This window comes from Phycodurus eques, chromosome 10 (assembly GCF_024500275.1).
Source record: "Phycodurus eques isolate BA_2022a chromosome 10, UOR_Pequ_1.1, whole genome shotgun sequence".
NCBI classification, from domain to species: Eukaryota; Metazoa; Chordata; class Actinopteri; order Syngnathiformes; family Syngnathidae; genus Phycodurus; species Phycodurus eques.
The window spans coordinates 17,777,065-17,794,155 of NC_084534.1; the positions used below are offsets into that span (position 1 = coordinate 17,777,065).

At 40.0% G+C, this 17,091-nt stretch overlaps 1 protein-coding gene across 1 annotated transcript in view; it reads left to right on the top strand.

Moving 5' to 3' along the window:
* Positions 1 to 1,827: 1,827 nt before the first annotated feature.
* Positions 1,828 to 17,091, top strand: part of col2a1b (collagen, type II, alpha 1b) — a 59,697-nt gene continuing 44,433 nt past the window's right edge. Inside the window, 8 exon segments of the mRNA XM_061687643.1 lie at positions 1,828 to 1,945; positions 2,036 to 2,152; positions 6,198 to 6,407; positions 8,738 to 8,754; positions 9,371 to 9,403; positions 13,002 to 13,034; positions 13,121 to 13,174; positions 15,634 to 15,735. Of these exon segments, the coding sequence (XP_061543627.1) occupies positions 2,062 to 2,152; positions 6,198 to 6,407; positions 8,738 to 8,754; positions 9,371 to 9,403; positions 13,002 to 13,034; positions 13,121 to 13,174; positions 15,634 to 15,735 (540 nt within the window). The 5' untranslated portion in view covers positions 1,828 to 1,945; positions 2,036 to 2,061.

Genomic DNA, 17,091 nt, shown 5'->3' on the forward strand with positions numbered 1-17,091 from the left:
GTGGAGCCTGTGGAGCTTTGCAGGTGTTTATGACAGGATTTCCCCATAATCATAATGTGCCACTCTTAAGTAGGAACTAAATTGATGACCCCCACAAACAAACAAAACACGTTCTTTCTTTTTTTCCCCCCTTAGATGGCAGAGGTAGTAGAAAATAGACTTGGTGGTGCACCAGCTGCTCCCCTGGCCAATAAAGTGGCCGAGTTGTTCAAAGGTCAAATCCCACAGGTCACAACCTGCTTAGGGGTGAAAGACCTTACAAAGAAGATGCAGCCAAAACTGTATTCCCTATGATTTATTTTTAGAAACAAATTGAAGCCACAAACGTTTGCTCCGGAAAGTAAATGTCATTTATGTAATGTGGGGTGCTTTATAAACATTTACATCATTGTAGTTGTGTTGAAGTAGTGGTTAACATGTCTGGCTCACAGTTCTGATGTTCTGGGTTTAAATCTCAGCTCAAGCCTTCCTGTGTGGATTTAGAAACATGCATTTTAGGGTCATTGAGGACTTAAAATTGTCCATAGTTGTGAATGTGTTTGTGAATGGTTGTTTGTCTATGTGTGCCCTGCAATTGGCTGCCAACCAGTCCAGGGTGTACAATGCTTCTCTTGCCAGAGCTAGCTACGAGTTCTCAAACAGCCTAGATTCTGAAGAGAAAAACGAGCCCCATAATGATGGAATCAAAGCATGATTTTAATTTTCACTAGTGGAGGCAGCACTTCATCACCAAGTTGCCAAATTATACTTTGTCACTTAGTTTGCATATCCGGATATGTGGTGCATGCAGCACTCACATCACACCCCCATCCCCACATTGACAATTTTGTCAAAGATTTGATTATGTGCCTGCTAGGTGTGACGTGAAAATGGCAGATCTTCGCCGAGCCTAGCTTATGGGCGTAGAAAATCGGTGTGGTGTCGGTATTTTGTAAATTTGGCCCACTGTTACATTACAATCCACCAAAATTCAGAAAGGCTCACACAGACACATTAAAAAAACAACAACAAAAAACAGCTCACAAAAGATTTGTTTGTGTGTTTTCAAACTTATTGAATGGGCAGACACTCCAGCAACCCAAATATTTGTATACAAGACATTAAATCGTAAAAAATGTCCGTAATATGTCCCCTTTCATCCATATTCTATTCCAGTTGGTTCGGTGAGTGTGTGTAATAACTGAGCAATTTTTTTTTAAGCATGTCATGTTTTGTAATTGCAAGAACTGCTTGGCACGACTTGGCTCAAGCGAGATTTCCATGAATTATTGTAGTCCAGCGCAAACAACCCAAAAATATGTGCGTCTTTGAACAAACCTGTCGAGGCAAACACAGTCGGTATTTTCAAGTCAGCCTCGGGGTGCAATCAGTTTGCCTTTTATGTCATATTCCACAGGGAGGCATATTTTTGTGATATATGATGTTGCCATGATCTGCTAGGCATTAGGCATTTTAGGAACGTTTGAGGGAAAATTCTTTTGTGCGGCTCCGTTTACATGTGATTTGCATGTGTTTTTCCCACGTGACACCTGTTGGGAGTTCATTGGGGTCACAGCAACAACAAAAAAAAGCTGCATGAAAAGCTTTCTATGAACCCGACATGAAGGAAAGAGGGAGGGAAGCAAAGTTGGGAAGCAAGTTATTTTTTGGACAGGGGGGGTTCAGTGGCAGCACGTGGGGAAAGGAGTGGTCTAGGACTGATGGAAGGAGGTATGGGGGGAACTGGGAGACAGAATGGGAGGGAAAGTCAGCTCAGATTTCAGCCTAACTGGGGGTAAGGGGCCGGGCTGATATTTGGGAATATACGAAGATTCATTGAAGGCAACAGGGACATAAAACTACCGCTTGTGGCCCGCAAAGCGGTCGGTGCTGAGCTTGTTCCTGCAGGTCCGAGTCCTGCCTGCCGGATTTCCCCCCCTCCTCCCCTCGTCGCCGCTCAACAAAGGTGACTGTCGAATGGTGCGGCTTTGAAATCACTGGAGGACACACGCACTTGAGAGACTCCGTTCGCGCAAAAACTTCTTTTTCCCTCCAGGGTCACTGCGTGTCTAATATTTAGACATGTTCAGCTTCCTGGATTCAAGGACTCTACTGCTACTTGCAGCTGCACAAGTGTGCCTATTAGCCATTGTCGAATGTCAGGACGATAACCGTAAGTTCCCTTTACTTTTCTGACTGCCTCTTCTTATCCTTATGAGTCCAAGTGGTCGTTTTTGCGCACAGTGCGGTGCTTTTACGCACAAGTTGAAAACAATTCGCTGGCTCTGAAGAGCAGGTGTGTGTGCGTGACTAACAGTTGTGTGGACCTTCTGGCAACTAAGTGGGATGGTTGCCCGTGTCCACTGCTTTGCCTGGTGACATAAAACGTAACTATACATGTGAATGTAAGTGAGTGAAAGTGAAAAATGATAAACCACTCGCACAGGTTTTCACTCCCCCTTGGGTGTCTTCCTTACTCTCCCTCTTCCTGCTGCCCCAAAGATGAACACCTGTGGGGGCTTTATGAGCAATGCCACGCTCACCTTTTAACTAGATGCACTTAATATATCGCGGTGGCTATCGAAGTTTTTGCGCTTAAAAATTTGGTGGCTCTTCAAGTACCACCACAATTAACCAACCTTAAAATACAACAGCTTAGTCGGACCAAGTGTTCATAAAAAAAAAAAAAAAAGTTTGTATTCCTACAAAATTGGATACAATTGTAAGCCACTGTAACATTATTCATTGTTTGAACATTGACACAGCACGTGAATATAGCAAAATTTAAAAAAAAACTCACTTTAATAACGATTCAATGCAAATGTATTATACTTTAAAGTTAAATACAACTGAACTGTACGTAACAAATGTGCTGCACTGGATTTAAAAAAAAAAGTTTAAGACACTAATATGCACAGTTTAAATATCTAATTCAGTGATTCTTTCGTGTCACACTTAAGATAATCACTGATATTGAGGGTGACGAGGAGGGGCTGGGCAAAAACAATTGAAAGGTGGTCAGGCTACAAGGGCCTTTGGTGAAAAGTGTTCACATTCCATTACTGTCAGAGGGCATCCAGGCAAATCTGTGCTTGCCTCCCTTTTTCACGTTCACCACTAATATTTGCATGACAATTTCAAATGATAGCCACTCCATCAGTAATTAAATAAATTGGCAATAGAGTCCCTCTGAAGTGAAATTGAGTATCCGTGAGAGGTTTAAGAGTGAGGGATAGGCTCCAGGAATAGCGTTCCATAAGCAAGTTTTCCATCTGCTTTAAAGATTAGCCATAAAATGTGACAGTCAGCCTGCATGCAAGCAAGAGATGATTGGAAAAAAATATATAAAATGGGGGCTTTTGTTATCATCTTCAGAAGGAGCTAATTCAAGATGTATTTAAGCCTAAAAATGGGGACAAAAGTGGGATAGTTGGGCCAAAGTCAAAGCCAGTCAGGTCTCAGGTTACCCTCACCAAAATGTTGGGCCCTCTGTTATAATGCACCCCCTTCTTTTCTCACTGTTAACTTGGACAAAAAAAAAAAAAAGGGATGGAGAGTGGTAGTAAAGTTATCTGAGGAGTCTTAGGTCGCTTTTTGACCCTTTTAGTGAAGAAGAAGAAAAAAACAGGTCCGTGGATTGCTACAATTTCACCAGACAGCATAAGATGGAAAACAGCTCCTCAAGATGCACCTGGGAGCACTTTATGCTTTTCATCCCCCACCCTCATCTCCTTTCTTCTGGAGAGCAAAGTTGCCAGCACGAGAGAGAGGCGTCTCATTTGCATTGTTGCAACATCTTTTTTTGATTGAAGCGGACATGTGCCTACATCAGAAGGTGTGCACATGAATGCTGAGCACTTTTCCACCTCAGACAGCAACCCAACCCCCGGCACCCAGGTGGGCTCCCAAAAACCCATGCTGTGTTTATGCAAGGCCAAAGGTTTGTGAATTGCCCGCTCTGTCCGTCCCCTCCAGAAAGGCCTCATTCATTCATGGCACATGGGGGGCCTTTAGGTCAACTCCACCTGAGCACTTTTCCAAAATTTAACCACGGCTACTGTATTTGGAGGGTGGGGGAGCTTTTCTGTACTTCCTCGCATGAGTGGCACATGCAATCACAGCATCTGTGAGTGGAAAAAATAAACTCCAGTGCGACAAAGGACCAACAAGCTCATTGTTGGAAGGGGGGTTTAAAGTACAGTAGCAGCATTGAGAGGCATCGGATTGGCCAGCCAAATTGACGTTGGTATGCCAAGTCTGTCTCTCCTGTCCAATAAATGTAATCCAGCCCTATATTTAAGGTTTTTATTTTATTGTATTATTTTTTTTTTATTTGCACATGGTCTTCAGCTCTTGTGAAGTTATTTCCTGCAAGGCTCAATCCTGCAATATTAGACCGCCACCCTGTGGTCATGTCCTAGGTTGACTGTAAATGGGATTAAGCATCCCAGTTTATACTAACCAATGTGATTCATAATTGCCACACATTTTTAGTGAATTTGTGTGTTTTTGTTGTTGTTTTGTTTTACAAAAGACTGTAAGAAGTTATGTTAGGATATATTAATTTTACATTTTTACTATTGCTCTATGTCCAAACCGATTTATACTCTTTTTCAATCCAATGTTTTAAATGTATAGTTGGTCAGTGGTAAAAAGCCTTTTGTTTTTCAGTCATCCGAGGGCCATACTACATTTATGAGCAAATGACTGCAGCGATCACAAAATGTATGTTGACCATTTGTTGGTAAAATTATTTTGGGGGCTTATTATTTCTTTTTAAAATAATTTTAAAATAGCAGGTCAGCTTTAAAAGCACTTTCAGGCCCTCTATGGGCCCGGACTGTAGGTTGCACACCCCTGCTCTCGCTCATGCTGCTAAATCGGCAAGATCCTTTGGAAATGGTGCCGAATGAAGGAACTATTTTAACTTACAGTCTTTTGACACTTTCTTGTGTAAGTTCCAGGAAGCACAACGCAAACAAATGTGTTGTGAATCACAATGGGTTTATGTATAAACGTCAGGCTTCACTCAACAGTGTCAAACGGAAATTAATGCAAATTAGTGTGCTACTTTTATTTGTTTTGAGCGAGCAGCCACAACAGGAAGCACACATGCACGAAACACATGACTCTGTCAAGATGATATTGCTCGATTTTGCTGTTGATTAAAGTGGTTGCAGTGGTGTCAAACTGCACTGCATCACACTGACGGGTGTATATAATGTTTTACCTCTCTTATGGAACTTAACCAGGCAAGCATCATGGTAGAATTACAACTTTAAGTATTGGATGAACTAGTTATGATGTGTGTATGAGGAGGACCAATTGGTAAGTGTATTCCATCCTACTGTTTCCAACATATACAGGTGCATCTTAATAAGTTAGAGTAGGGGGAGAAATAATTTTTCAATAAATGTTCATGATGTATTATTTAACAACGTTGCATTGCATAGCTGGGGACCAGACTATAATAAACCAATTATAACACAATTCCCTACCTTAGCTTTGAGACAATTAAAAGCTCTGGTACAATTGTGATGTATCACATAAATCTGAAATCACTGAATTAATAAAATCGGGGTTGTGGAGGGTGCGGGGTAGAAGAAAAGGTGGATAATGATAAGAATATAGTATGTCTTTTTAGTGATTTAAAGCGGAATATTCTAATATAATATGAGAATAAAGTTGTATATTTCAAATTCAATTGTTTGAAATCTGACTTTGTTCCCTCTTCAAACTTTAACAGATAAATGAAATAATATTTTGACTTTATATTATAAAAAAAATACAACTTTATTCTGATAAAATTATGATTGTTTATACTTGTAAATATCCAGACTTTTTTCTTATATATTACAACTTCCCATGATATAACGTATCATAGATATAAATTCATGTTTTCCATCTTTTGACGAGCTTACAACTAATAAAAACCCCAAATCAAGAAATTTGAATATTAAATTAAAACATATCAAAATGATTTTTAGTATAGAAATTAGGTAAGAATTTGTCTTCTGAGAAGTATTGTTAAATGAATGAATAAACTTTTTGAACTGAACTACTGAAACCAATGAACTTTTCTAGAATATTCTAATTTGTAGAGATGCACCTGTACCTATGAAATCCATATTATGTGATTATCTTGTTACTCAATCTCCTTCCCCCCTCCCCCTCCCATCCACACATGCCCTGACACCCGTGCCCTCTGGCCGGCGCAGAGGAGGATGCTCTTAGCTGCTTGCAGGACGGCCAGCGCTTTAGTGACAAGGACGTGTGGAAGCCCGAGCCGTGTCGCATCTGCGTGTGCGACACCGGAACCGTCCTGTGTGACGAAATAGTCTGCGAGGAGCTCAGAGACTGCCCCAAGCCCGAAATCCCATTCGGAGAGTGTTGCCCCATCTGCGCCGCTGACCCATCGCCGCCCATTGGTTGTAATTTATTTATCTCAATCCTCTCATAAATAAATTACCCACCACTTGCAGGTTCATGTTACTTACTTTGGGGCAGGTGGAGAAAATCCCTTATTTTCTGTTTGTCACCTCAAAGTAAATACATGATTTAAAAAAAAAAATTTAAAAAAAAAGCGGATTTCATTGAAATGCTTCCCTAAAGTTTTTTTTTTTTTTTTTTTTCACAAGCTATAGTCTTTTTTCTAGCATGGTGTTAAAAACACATGTGTGACCCATTAAAGTAAATACCTCAATTCAAGGAGACGCAGCTTCGCATTTCTATCCCTCACTCTCTCAGTGCTTTTGTGTGTGATGTGAAGAGAAAACTATTAGGGCTTCATGAATGAGTTTTATATTTAGAAGGAAAAAAAACTCACTGGGGAAGCATGAGTGAAATCAAGTGCCTGCCTGTTGATTGAATAAGATGCTTTTTTGTGACCGTTCACATGCTTGCTAACTGTGCAAGACATAATGGCAGTAACTACAGGCGCAGCCGTAGCTGTCAGCAGTGTTAAATTACATAGTTTCTCATTAGAAGTCCACATTTCTTAAGTTTGGCTTCTATGTGCGCTACTTTTTATTTTTCTTGACTGGCAGTAGAATTTTTAAAGTTAATATGAGGAAATATTTTTATATTTTGACTGTCCAATGAAAAGTATGTAATTCCACCTATTTTCTACACCACTTATCTTCAGCCTGGTGAGCTGGACCCCATCCCAGCTGGCTTTGAACGACAGGTGGGCTACACCTTAGACTGGTCGCTAGCCAATCGGCACAAATAGACAAACAACCATTCATATTCACACCCCTGGACAATTTCGCGCCTTAAATGGAACTAACATGCATTTTTCGAATGTGGGAGAAAACCCACGTGAGCACAGGGACAATATGCATACGCAAAACAGGAAGTCCAAAGCCCGGATTCAAACACCTAACCTCCAAAATGTGAAGCACACATGCTGACCATTTCTTCACCCTGCCGAAGCATGTACTTCTTTACATAAAAATGTTCAAAAGTCCTTCATTTCCCTCAAATTTGGTGATTTGTCTGGCCTTGTACTAAAAACAAAAAACGCAAATGTTCTTTTGATGATTTTCATTGGACAGTGCAAATGTGTTATTTCCTCTATTTTAGGAGCTCAAATGTTTCAATGTTGCATTCAAACAACAGCAACAATTGGTTAATACGTGTAATAATGTTATTTACATACATACAAGGTGCACCTAAAAATGTACTTTCTTTGACTGCCGAGTATATTTTTTGTTTAGACCCAGTAGGTCTCTCCCTCTCTCAAACTCTACACAAAGTACCGCCTCAAAAAATACTTGTCTCTTCGAGTAACACCGTAATGAGTAAAATTAAAATACAGTAGGTAGTAGGCATATATAGACTGAATATTGAATGTTCAGCATAAACGAGGTAGAGTTTTTATCCCTAAAAAGTATATTTAATATTTTTGGTCGCCACTGTAACATTAAGCACATTTTCTACATCAACACTGTGCTTAAATATAGAAATATAAAAAGAAAACAAAATTACATAAATAATGATTAAATTAATATCGATTGCCGAATTAAAGAAAATGTTTACCTAAATCAGTGATAGGAAACAAACAGTTCTAAAAGATTAACAAATAAATTGTATTTAAATGCATCTGAACTACACTTTAAAAATGTGCTGCACTGGATTAGAATTGTTAAACCACTTTAACATTATGCACAGCTTGAACAATTAATTCAGTGATTATTTTTCATACCACTAGAGGGAGTCTACGTACCACTTCTTTAATGCCATTAAATTACTATAACCATCCTTCCATCCATTTACGCTTATCCTCACTAGGGTCGCGGGTGTGTTGAAGCCTATCCCAGCTCTCTTTGGGCGAGAGTACACCCTACACCGTGAACTGGTCAAATTTAATGTTATTTTCTTTACATAGACTAATTAGACTTTTAAATATGAAAATAAACACCTAGATCAAAACAAAGCGTGAGTACATTTTTTGGGGTCACCTTGTAAATGATGTGCTTTCTACCATCGCCTGCTGCCTGGCGGATGGTATGAAACATCTGCCTTTTCCTTTAACGCTTTTACGCTCAAGATGGAGTTTCAGCAACATCCAAATGGGCAATTTGGGGTACCAAAATATCACATTTTTGCAGGGTTCTCTTTAGAGTGGAGTACTTTAAAGTGGTAGAAAAAACAGCTTATCAGCGTGTCGAGAGAGACATTAAAATGTGTTGTTTTTGCATTGTATGTTAACCTGTGTGCTAACTCTTTTTTTATCGTCTCTACTGCCACGTCTCAGGAACACCTGGAGCAAAGGTGAGCTTTGTGTGTGCGTGCGTGTGTACGTACATGTGTGTACGTGTGGGTGTGTGTGTAATGAAGGTCCTGTGTTCATTTTTGAGCCTACAGCTTTTAGATGTTTAGACGTTGAGGTACCAGTGGTTATTTCTTCCAAGCTGTTCTATTCATGGATCCAGTGACACTGCAGGAGATTTTCATTTCAATATCTTACTTGGCTAATCATACAAAGGAGAGTTTACTGTAAGATGACTTTAACTCAGTAATGTCTGGGCATGTACTCTTTTTTTTTTTAACAACGCAGGTTATACCCTGGACTGGTCACAGGGCAACTTTTATGATCATATTGTATATCTTTTATGGTAGTTTTCCTCAAATAAATAATGATATTTAAAAATAATATTACACTATTATCCATCATCAATTACGTCTCTGACTCCATGGTAAATCTGCTGCTGTGGTAGTGTTAGATTGAAAGAATATATATTGCACTATTCTAACACCACATTATTTTAATCGCACGGAGGGGTATTTGAGGCGTGGCATTTATTTATTGAAGTGGAAGATTCAATAGTTGGGCACAGCATCTATTATTAACTGTTTTTTTGTTGTTGTTGTTGTTGTTTTCTCACAGGGCCAGAAAGGTGAACCAGGAGATATTACAGATGTAAGTTAATACCACTCAACGATCAACACACAAATAAAGGAAGGATAAGATTTTATATTGATAGTGTTGCAGTGTTGGGAAGATTACTTTGGAAATGTTGAAAATGAAATAGTAGTGTAACTATTTCAATTACATTCTCAAAGTAATGTAACTAATTACATTTGATTACATTATAATGACTTTTAGTAATTTCTTAATGAATGCATCAACAGGACTGTTGGATGTTTCCTCTACAATGTGGATTAAAAGTATAGATCATTATTTTGGAATTCATCACATATTTGTTCTTTACACAAATAATAACCAGTAAACAAAACAATGAAATGTATGTACATAAAAAAATGTTTGTTGCATTATATGTCTACCCCATGTGGAAAACCACCATACCATACCATGTTGACCTAATGACAAATGTCCCAGATAAGTGAACGTTCCCCAAAAAAGTCCCAAATTATTAAGATGTTCAAAAGTCGATGTTCTTTTACGTGGTCAAAAGTGTAACTATGAGTCAACCGTTTCAAAATCTCAGACAATTTAATATATTGGACCACAAGGTGGTGTTTGAAGGTCATATTTGGAAAAGTACGTAATGTTTGAGAAAAACGTCAGAATGGCACAGGACCAGAGAGAGCCAATCGCAGGCTTTAGAAGGAGGAAGTGATATGAAAAAGATCCAAGCTCTTGCAGCAATTCTTCAAATAGAACTAAAATTGTAATCTTGGAAATTTCCAAAAGCAACGGGGATGAGATTCTGCCCCAAGTGGAGTAGTTCAAGTATCTTGGGGTCTTGTTCACGAGTGAGGAAAGAATGGAAAGGGAGACCGACAGGCGGATCGGTGCAGCGTCTGCAGTGACACGGACTTTGTATCGGTCCGTTGTGGTAAAGAAGGAGCTAAGCCGAAAGGCGAAGCTCTCAATTCACCGGTCGATCTACGTTCCTACCCTCACCTATGGTAACGAGCTGTGGGTCGTGACCCAAAGAACAAGATCCCAGATACAAGCGGCCGAAATGAGGTTCCTCCGCAGGGTGTCCGGGCTCTCCCTTAGAGATAGGGTGAGAAGCTCGGTCATCCGGGAGAACCTCAGAGTAGAGCCGCTGCTCCTCCGCATTGAGAGGAGCCAGATGAGGTGGCTGGGGCATCTGATTCGGGTGCCTCCCGGACGCCTCCCTGGTAAGGTGTTTCTTGGCACGTCCCACCGGGAGGAGACCCCGGGGACATCCCAGGACACGCTGGAGAGACTATGTCTCTCGGCTGGCCTGGGAACGCCCCGGGAACCCCCCGAAAGAGTTGGATGAAGTGGGTGGGGAGAGGGAAGTCTGGGCGTCCCTGGTAAAGCTACTGCCCCTGCATCCCGACCTCGGATAAGCGGTAGAAAATGGATGGATGGATGGGTTATCCATCCACCTATTTTCCATACCGCTTATCCTCACTATGGTCGCAGGCGTGCTGGCACCTTTCTCAGCTAACTCTGGGCAAGAGGCGGGGTACACCCTGAACTGGTCCCATACAAACAAACAACCATTCGCACTCACATGTCAAGAATTACAATTACATACGTTTTGTAATTAAATTATGTAATGTCGTTACATGTCATGAGTCGCTCCCCAGTACTGTTGATATGTACTCAGTGAGATAGAAAGGCTCAATTGTTATCTAAGCCCGACAAGGCCGTCGCAGGCTTGGGCCACCTGGAAATACTTTGGCCCTCTGAACACACGCTACTTTGCGGCTGCAAATAAAAACGGAGTTGTTTATCCTATCGTTCGTTTAAATGCTTTCCCATTCGGAGGTTAGCTAGTAACGAGTCTGCTCTGATGAGTGGTGTTGGTGTTGGGGGAGATAATGCCTTGCCCCCCCTCTTTGTAAAGTGGTAAGACATCCAAAATGTCTTTTGAAGCTCTGCAAAGGAATGTTGAGGGATGCATTGGTATTAGTAGACCTTTTACCATGAACACTAAGCAAATTAACAATTTTATTCTGTACCAAAATCTTTTATAGTAGTATGTAGTATATTTTAGTAATATGATTCGCGGCAGTTTTTCCAACATGCTACTCCTTCCACAATTCTTAACAATCACATCTTCAAAACATTCACCAAATTTAAGACACATTGGAAACCATTTTTTCACATTCTCTAAATTCCAACTTTTCCCATTCATCCACATTCTTCATTATAATTAATCATATTTAAATAAATGAAACATTTTACAATGTACCTCATCCTTCCACATTCTTTAACTGATTCAAACCATTTTAACTTCAAAGTATTCACAAAATTCGGGATATCTCGGAAACTAGGAGTGGAACATTTCACAATATCAATGGTTTGGTTCGTAAATATCTCTGTTTTATCGGTCACTGTTTTTGGTTCTGTTTAGTACACGGTGACTCTTCGGAAAATCTATTGTTTTGTATAGTTAGGTTAAAACTTGTTTTTCTAATATAAACTAAATTCCTGGGCTCAACAAAGGTTTGAAAACACTGATCTAACCATTACTATCCTAAATAAAAACTCAAGTTATTACATAATTCTTATATGAAGCACATAAACCGACACGGTTTATGTAAACCGATAATCATATGTGAATGAGCTCAGCTCATGCATTACGTTCACTCTATAAACGTTATCTTTATGTTACTAGCAGCATTGATTAAGACTTCCAGTCAGGTCCATACATTTCGGGACAACTTTATGTCCGGTGAGTTGTGACTCCCTGTTGTCCGTTTTATGCACCAGAGATCCTGTCTTGGAGAGATACAGACTAGTGGTGGCTTACGATGGTCTCTCTCGCATTATTATGGATTGGACTCGAGTTCAAGGCAGGACGCGCCCCGCTACAATATGATTGGCTGCTGTAGCGCTGGAAGGGCATGACCCGGATGGCATTTCCTGCACAACGCCACAGCCGCGCACTACCATCTTGGCTTGCATTAGCGCTACTGTACACTGCTTCGCCTCATTAATAAATGAGAAAAAGTAGTTGCGCTTGTTATGAACTGAACAGGACACGCGGAACCAAAAACAGTCGAACCGAATGGTTTGGGTGTTTTTTTTTTATAAACCGTTCCACCCCTATTGGGAACCATTGCCCAAATCCACACATTTTACTGTGTTCCGCATTTTCCATGACAGCATTGCCAAGCCAATGCAGACCTTTTCCACATATCTTGGGAAATATCTTTCCCATTCCGAAAATTCCCATATTTTTAAATTTTTCACATTTCCTACGACGACATTCCCCAACCAATGCACACATTTAACATATTTACCTCCTCCTTCCACATTTCTCAAACAATTCAAACCATTCCCCCTCCAAACTGTTTAGCTCATTCAGGATATTTTGGGTAGTATTTTTCACATTCCCATGTTTTTTAGTATTCCACATTTGCCATTGCATCAATCTAAAAATGATGGCTGTGTTTTAAAAATGTACTTGTATCATTTAAATTAAGCTTTTATTTAGTCTCACATTCAACATTTTTTTACCCATTATTCATTCTAAAACAGTTTATGCTTTATAGTTCACCCACAATTTCTACAGAAAATGAATCCTCTAGTTACTAATTGATGTATTCTTTCCTCTCTTACAACACAGGTCGTAGGACCAAGAGGACCACCTGGCCCATTGGTCCGTTCTCAGTCATACTTTTTATTTTTTCATTCAGTGCATGTAAAGTGAGTGAGCCTTGGATCTAACATGACTTACTCACTCAGGGCCCACCAGGAGAACAGGGACAGCGAGGACCAAGAGGAGAAAACGGAGAGAAGGTCAGTCTCCTTTATTTTGTATTGACTCAAGAGGTACAGTATGTCCCCTTAAGGTGGTATGGGCAGATACGAGTATGCAGAAAGGCGGCCTTTCATTGAGTCACCTGTTATTTACATTAAGCTGGGACTCAAGCAGGCCTGTTGGAGACTCTTAATGTAAACCCAAGGCCTCTCATCGTGGGCACACAGCAAACCACACAACCTTCGATCAGCGTGTTATACACACTTTTTGTTTATATGCAAGTATAACACATGGCCGGCCACCTCTCAGCACATTCTTGTGATTTGTCCACACATGCATCATCTGACACCTTGAACATGTCCTTAAGGAGAACATTAACACCCATTCTTCTACAAAGTCAAAGTTGAGGCTTAATTGATTGTTAGCCACCAGCAGCAGTAGTGTAGTGTTCACTACATCACATTACATCCAATGAAGGAACACTGTCATAATAAAACAGAATAGAACTTTATCATCATTGCTTGGCAACAATAAGAAGCAGAATAGTGGCATATTACAAAGATATGTATGTTTACCAAAATGAAATCAGTGAAAATATATACAACACAAATGTAGATACAAGGTGCATAATGTCAATAATAACAGCAGGGACATGCTCTAAGCGAAAACTATTACACTAACAAAGCTACTAGGGGGTAATTTGACTTGTTATAAACAATATATTTTGGGTACTGTATGACATAAATATACACAAACAATCTTTTCAACATATTGTATTTCACAATACAGCAATGATATTAACATTAAGTTTAATATTACTATGAAGTGCCTTTGACGTCATCAGAATCACTCAGTCAACATGAAAATGTAGCCGAACAATCTAACTCTGATATCTTATTATATATGTCCCACTGCTTTGCTAATTACAGTGTGTGTAATAAGTGGTTAAATTATTTAAAAAAAAATTTATATGGTTTTATTGTCCTCAACGGGTTTTGTGATGAAGTGAATAATTTTGATCATGTATATTCTATTAACACATTCATATTGAATATTTTGCGTGTCCCTGAAATTGTTGTCCACTCTGCCATTAAGGGGTTACTGCCCCTTTAAGAAACCCAATGATTTATTCAGTGACATTAAAGCCAGTATTTTGTCTTTCTTCAACAAAGACTGACACAGTGGATAGCTGCAGAACAAATATTTACACTTGTTTTGTAATCTTCATCATATAACGTATGAAGTTGGATACTGTCAGTCTTAACATGTCCATGTCATAGTGAAATATCAATCGATAGAAAAACCTTTTAGAAATTCATTCAAAATCTATTTGTTAAACAGTACACAGTCAGCCTGCTACCAAAAAGTCCACCATGTGATCATTAAATGGTAGCAAAACTGTCCACCCTGTCAGCAAGTTCCCATATTTAGCTGTTTGCAGGTCCATTGTCTTCTTACAGTTAATTTAAAAACAATTGTGAGGGCTTGGTAAATATGCATTTAGTAACAGCATAACATCTCCTGAATAAAATGAATTTGACCTTCAATAGAAAATCTCAACTTTTGGTGGGTGAAATGGGAAAGTGTTAAAAACACCTTATGGTGATATTAACTTATTAATATCAGAATCATCTTTATTTGCCAAGTATGTCCAAAAAACACACAAGGAATTTGTCTCCGGTAATTGGAGACGCTCTAGTACGACAACAGACAGTCAATTGACAGAGAACACTTTTGAGACATAAAGACATTGAGAAAAACTCACTGAGCAATAAAGGGAAGCTCGTTATCTGGTAATGCCGGTACAAATTATTATTATTTTTTGACAATTGTGCAAAATAGATGCAGAGTCCTCTAGCACTTAGAGCTGTTCGAATGACTAATCTCGCAATAGTCCGGTGCAATGACCATTGTGCAAAGGGCGCCGAGACTTCAAGGAGTGCATGCAGTTTAAAGTGACTAGTAGTGCGATAATCTGGTACAATGTTGATTGTGCAAATGTTGCAGATACTCCTCAGTCAGTGTGCAAGTGGGGCAGATGCTACTCTGGCATGAGTGGCCAGTATTGGTCAACGACAGATATGCAAATAGTGCAGTGTGGCGAGATTACTACAGTGAGTGCAGGAGTAGTATGTAATATAATTGGCCTGACAGAAATGTGACAACAAACTCAGACAAAAAAGAAAATTGGCAGCATGTTGCAACTCGTGAGCCACAGCATTTTACACAATCTAATCAGATCTGGTACAAAAGCTGTCAACGTAACTTTGCAAGGTTTTAATTGACGCTGTCAGGTTGTTATTTATTCAATATGTTTATTATTAAGCCTCTTACCTAAAAAGGCAATAAGGCAACTAAAAATATTACAAATGTGATTCTTTTTGCACCGAAAATTCAATGAATAGGAATAAAACAACTTCTTATACCATTAATGATATGATCAGTGTCTGTTTTTTGAATGTACAGTACAGTAAATTATCCTCTCTATTGATTGCAGGGAACACCCGGTCCTCGTGGCAGAGATGGCGAGCCTGGCACCCCCGGAAACCCTGGGCCCCCTGGACCACCAGGACCTAATGGACCCCCTGGGCTTGGCGGAGTAAGTATCCCGCGATGCTCAGGGACAGTAGACCAAAAAAAGCTCAATAGAAAATTCTTATCATTCTTTGAGAAAAGAGGGGTGTTGAAGGTAGTGGGGGAAGTAGGAAAAGGGCAGGGAAGTGACTTATTTTTAATGTGGGGTGTTATTGCAAAAAAAAACAGGAGACTCTTTGTGAATGTGAGCTGGACGGTCACCTCGAAAGAGCATATGAGCCTAGCATAGGCGGAGCCAAGGGGTGGCCACGGCCTCCACAGCGACAAACGTGGCCACCCCACTGGCCACCCCGACAGCCCTCGACCACGCGTGTCGGGAATAACCGTTGAAAAAATCTCCAGTCAAATATCCATCGTCACCCAAACAGAATTTAAGATTTTACAGCCCTTCCTCACTCTAACTAGTTATCCAAGTTTGGGACCAGCATTGAGTTGGGCTGGCTTGCCCCCCACAGAGGCTAGGTGTAGAAGTTCTTCAAAGTACAAGCCCTGGAATTCACCCAAAATGGCTGCTTTGAACCAAAATGGATGACTTGGTGTTGAATTTCAAGCATAGATCCTCAAGGCTTTTTCGTGCATTCTGTTATGATCGAGACGACCACTCAATTTCATGGCTCTCTGTGAAACTGGTTTCTGGGACTGATTTGATTCTAACTTTCCACAAGGAGCTACCAAGTGAGTTTTACATAGATACACATACATTTTGACCGGGACACGCACGCTCGAGTTTTTCTGTTATGTTGAGACCATTTATTCGTCAGATGATGAATAACAAACGATTCCAAGAGGGCCTTCCTACTGCCTTGTACTCGGACCCTAGTAAGCCATACTGTATACGCTGAACAGAAACAACAACACTTGCACGAACTAATATTGAATCTGCCTTTGCAAAGATAATACAGAGGGTCCTCGGTTTTCCATGACTCCTAACGTATGAGATTTTGAGGTTATGAAACGTGTGCAAATAACTATTTTTCGCAGACTACATTGTTACAAGAACAATACTCATTACCACCGTATTTACTGTTTTTCATTGAATTGTTTTATTTTGATCGCCTAGAAGGGTTTTTCATAGAAATATTTCCAATATAGTTAACCTCCCGCTATTCACCGGGACTAGGGAATAAGCCCTGCCTAGTTTGAACCAAAAACATACCTCAGAGGTTAGTAAATTCGTGATAGACTATCTACAAAATCGGGTTACATCGCTGCCATAGGAACGGAACTCCGTTGTAAACCAAGCCCGCCCTGTACAAACCATTAGCCAGCAGCAATAACAGTAAACAGACATAACTTAAGTCGTTGAACACAATGTGACATCTTGCTGCCTGCTTTGAATAGGAAAAAGTAGTGCCGGTTT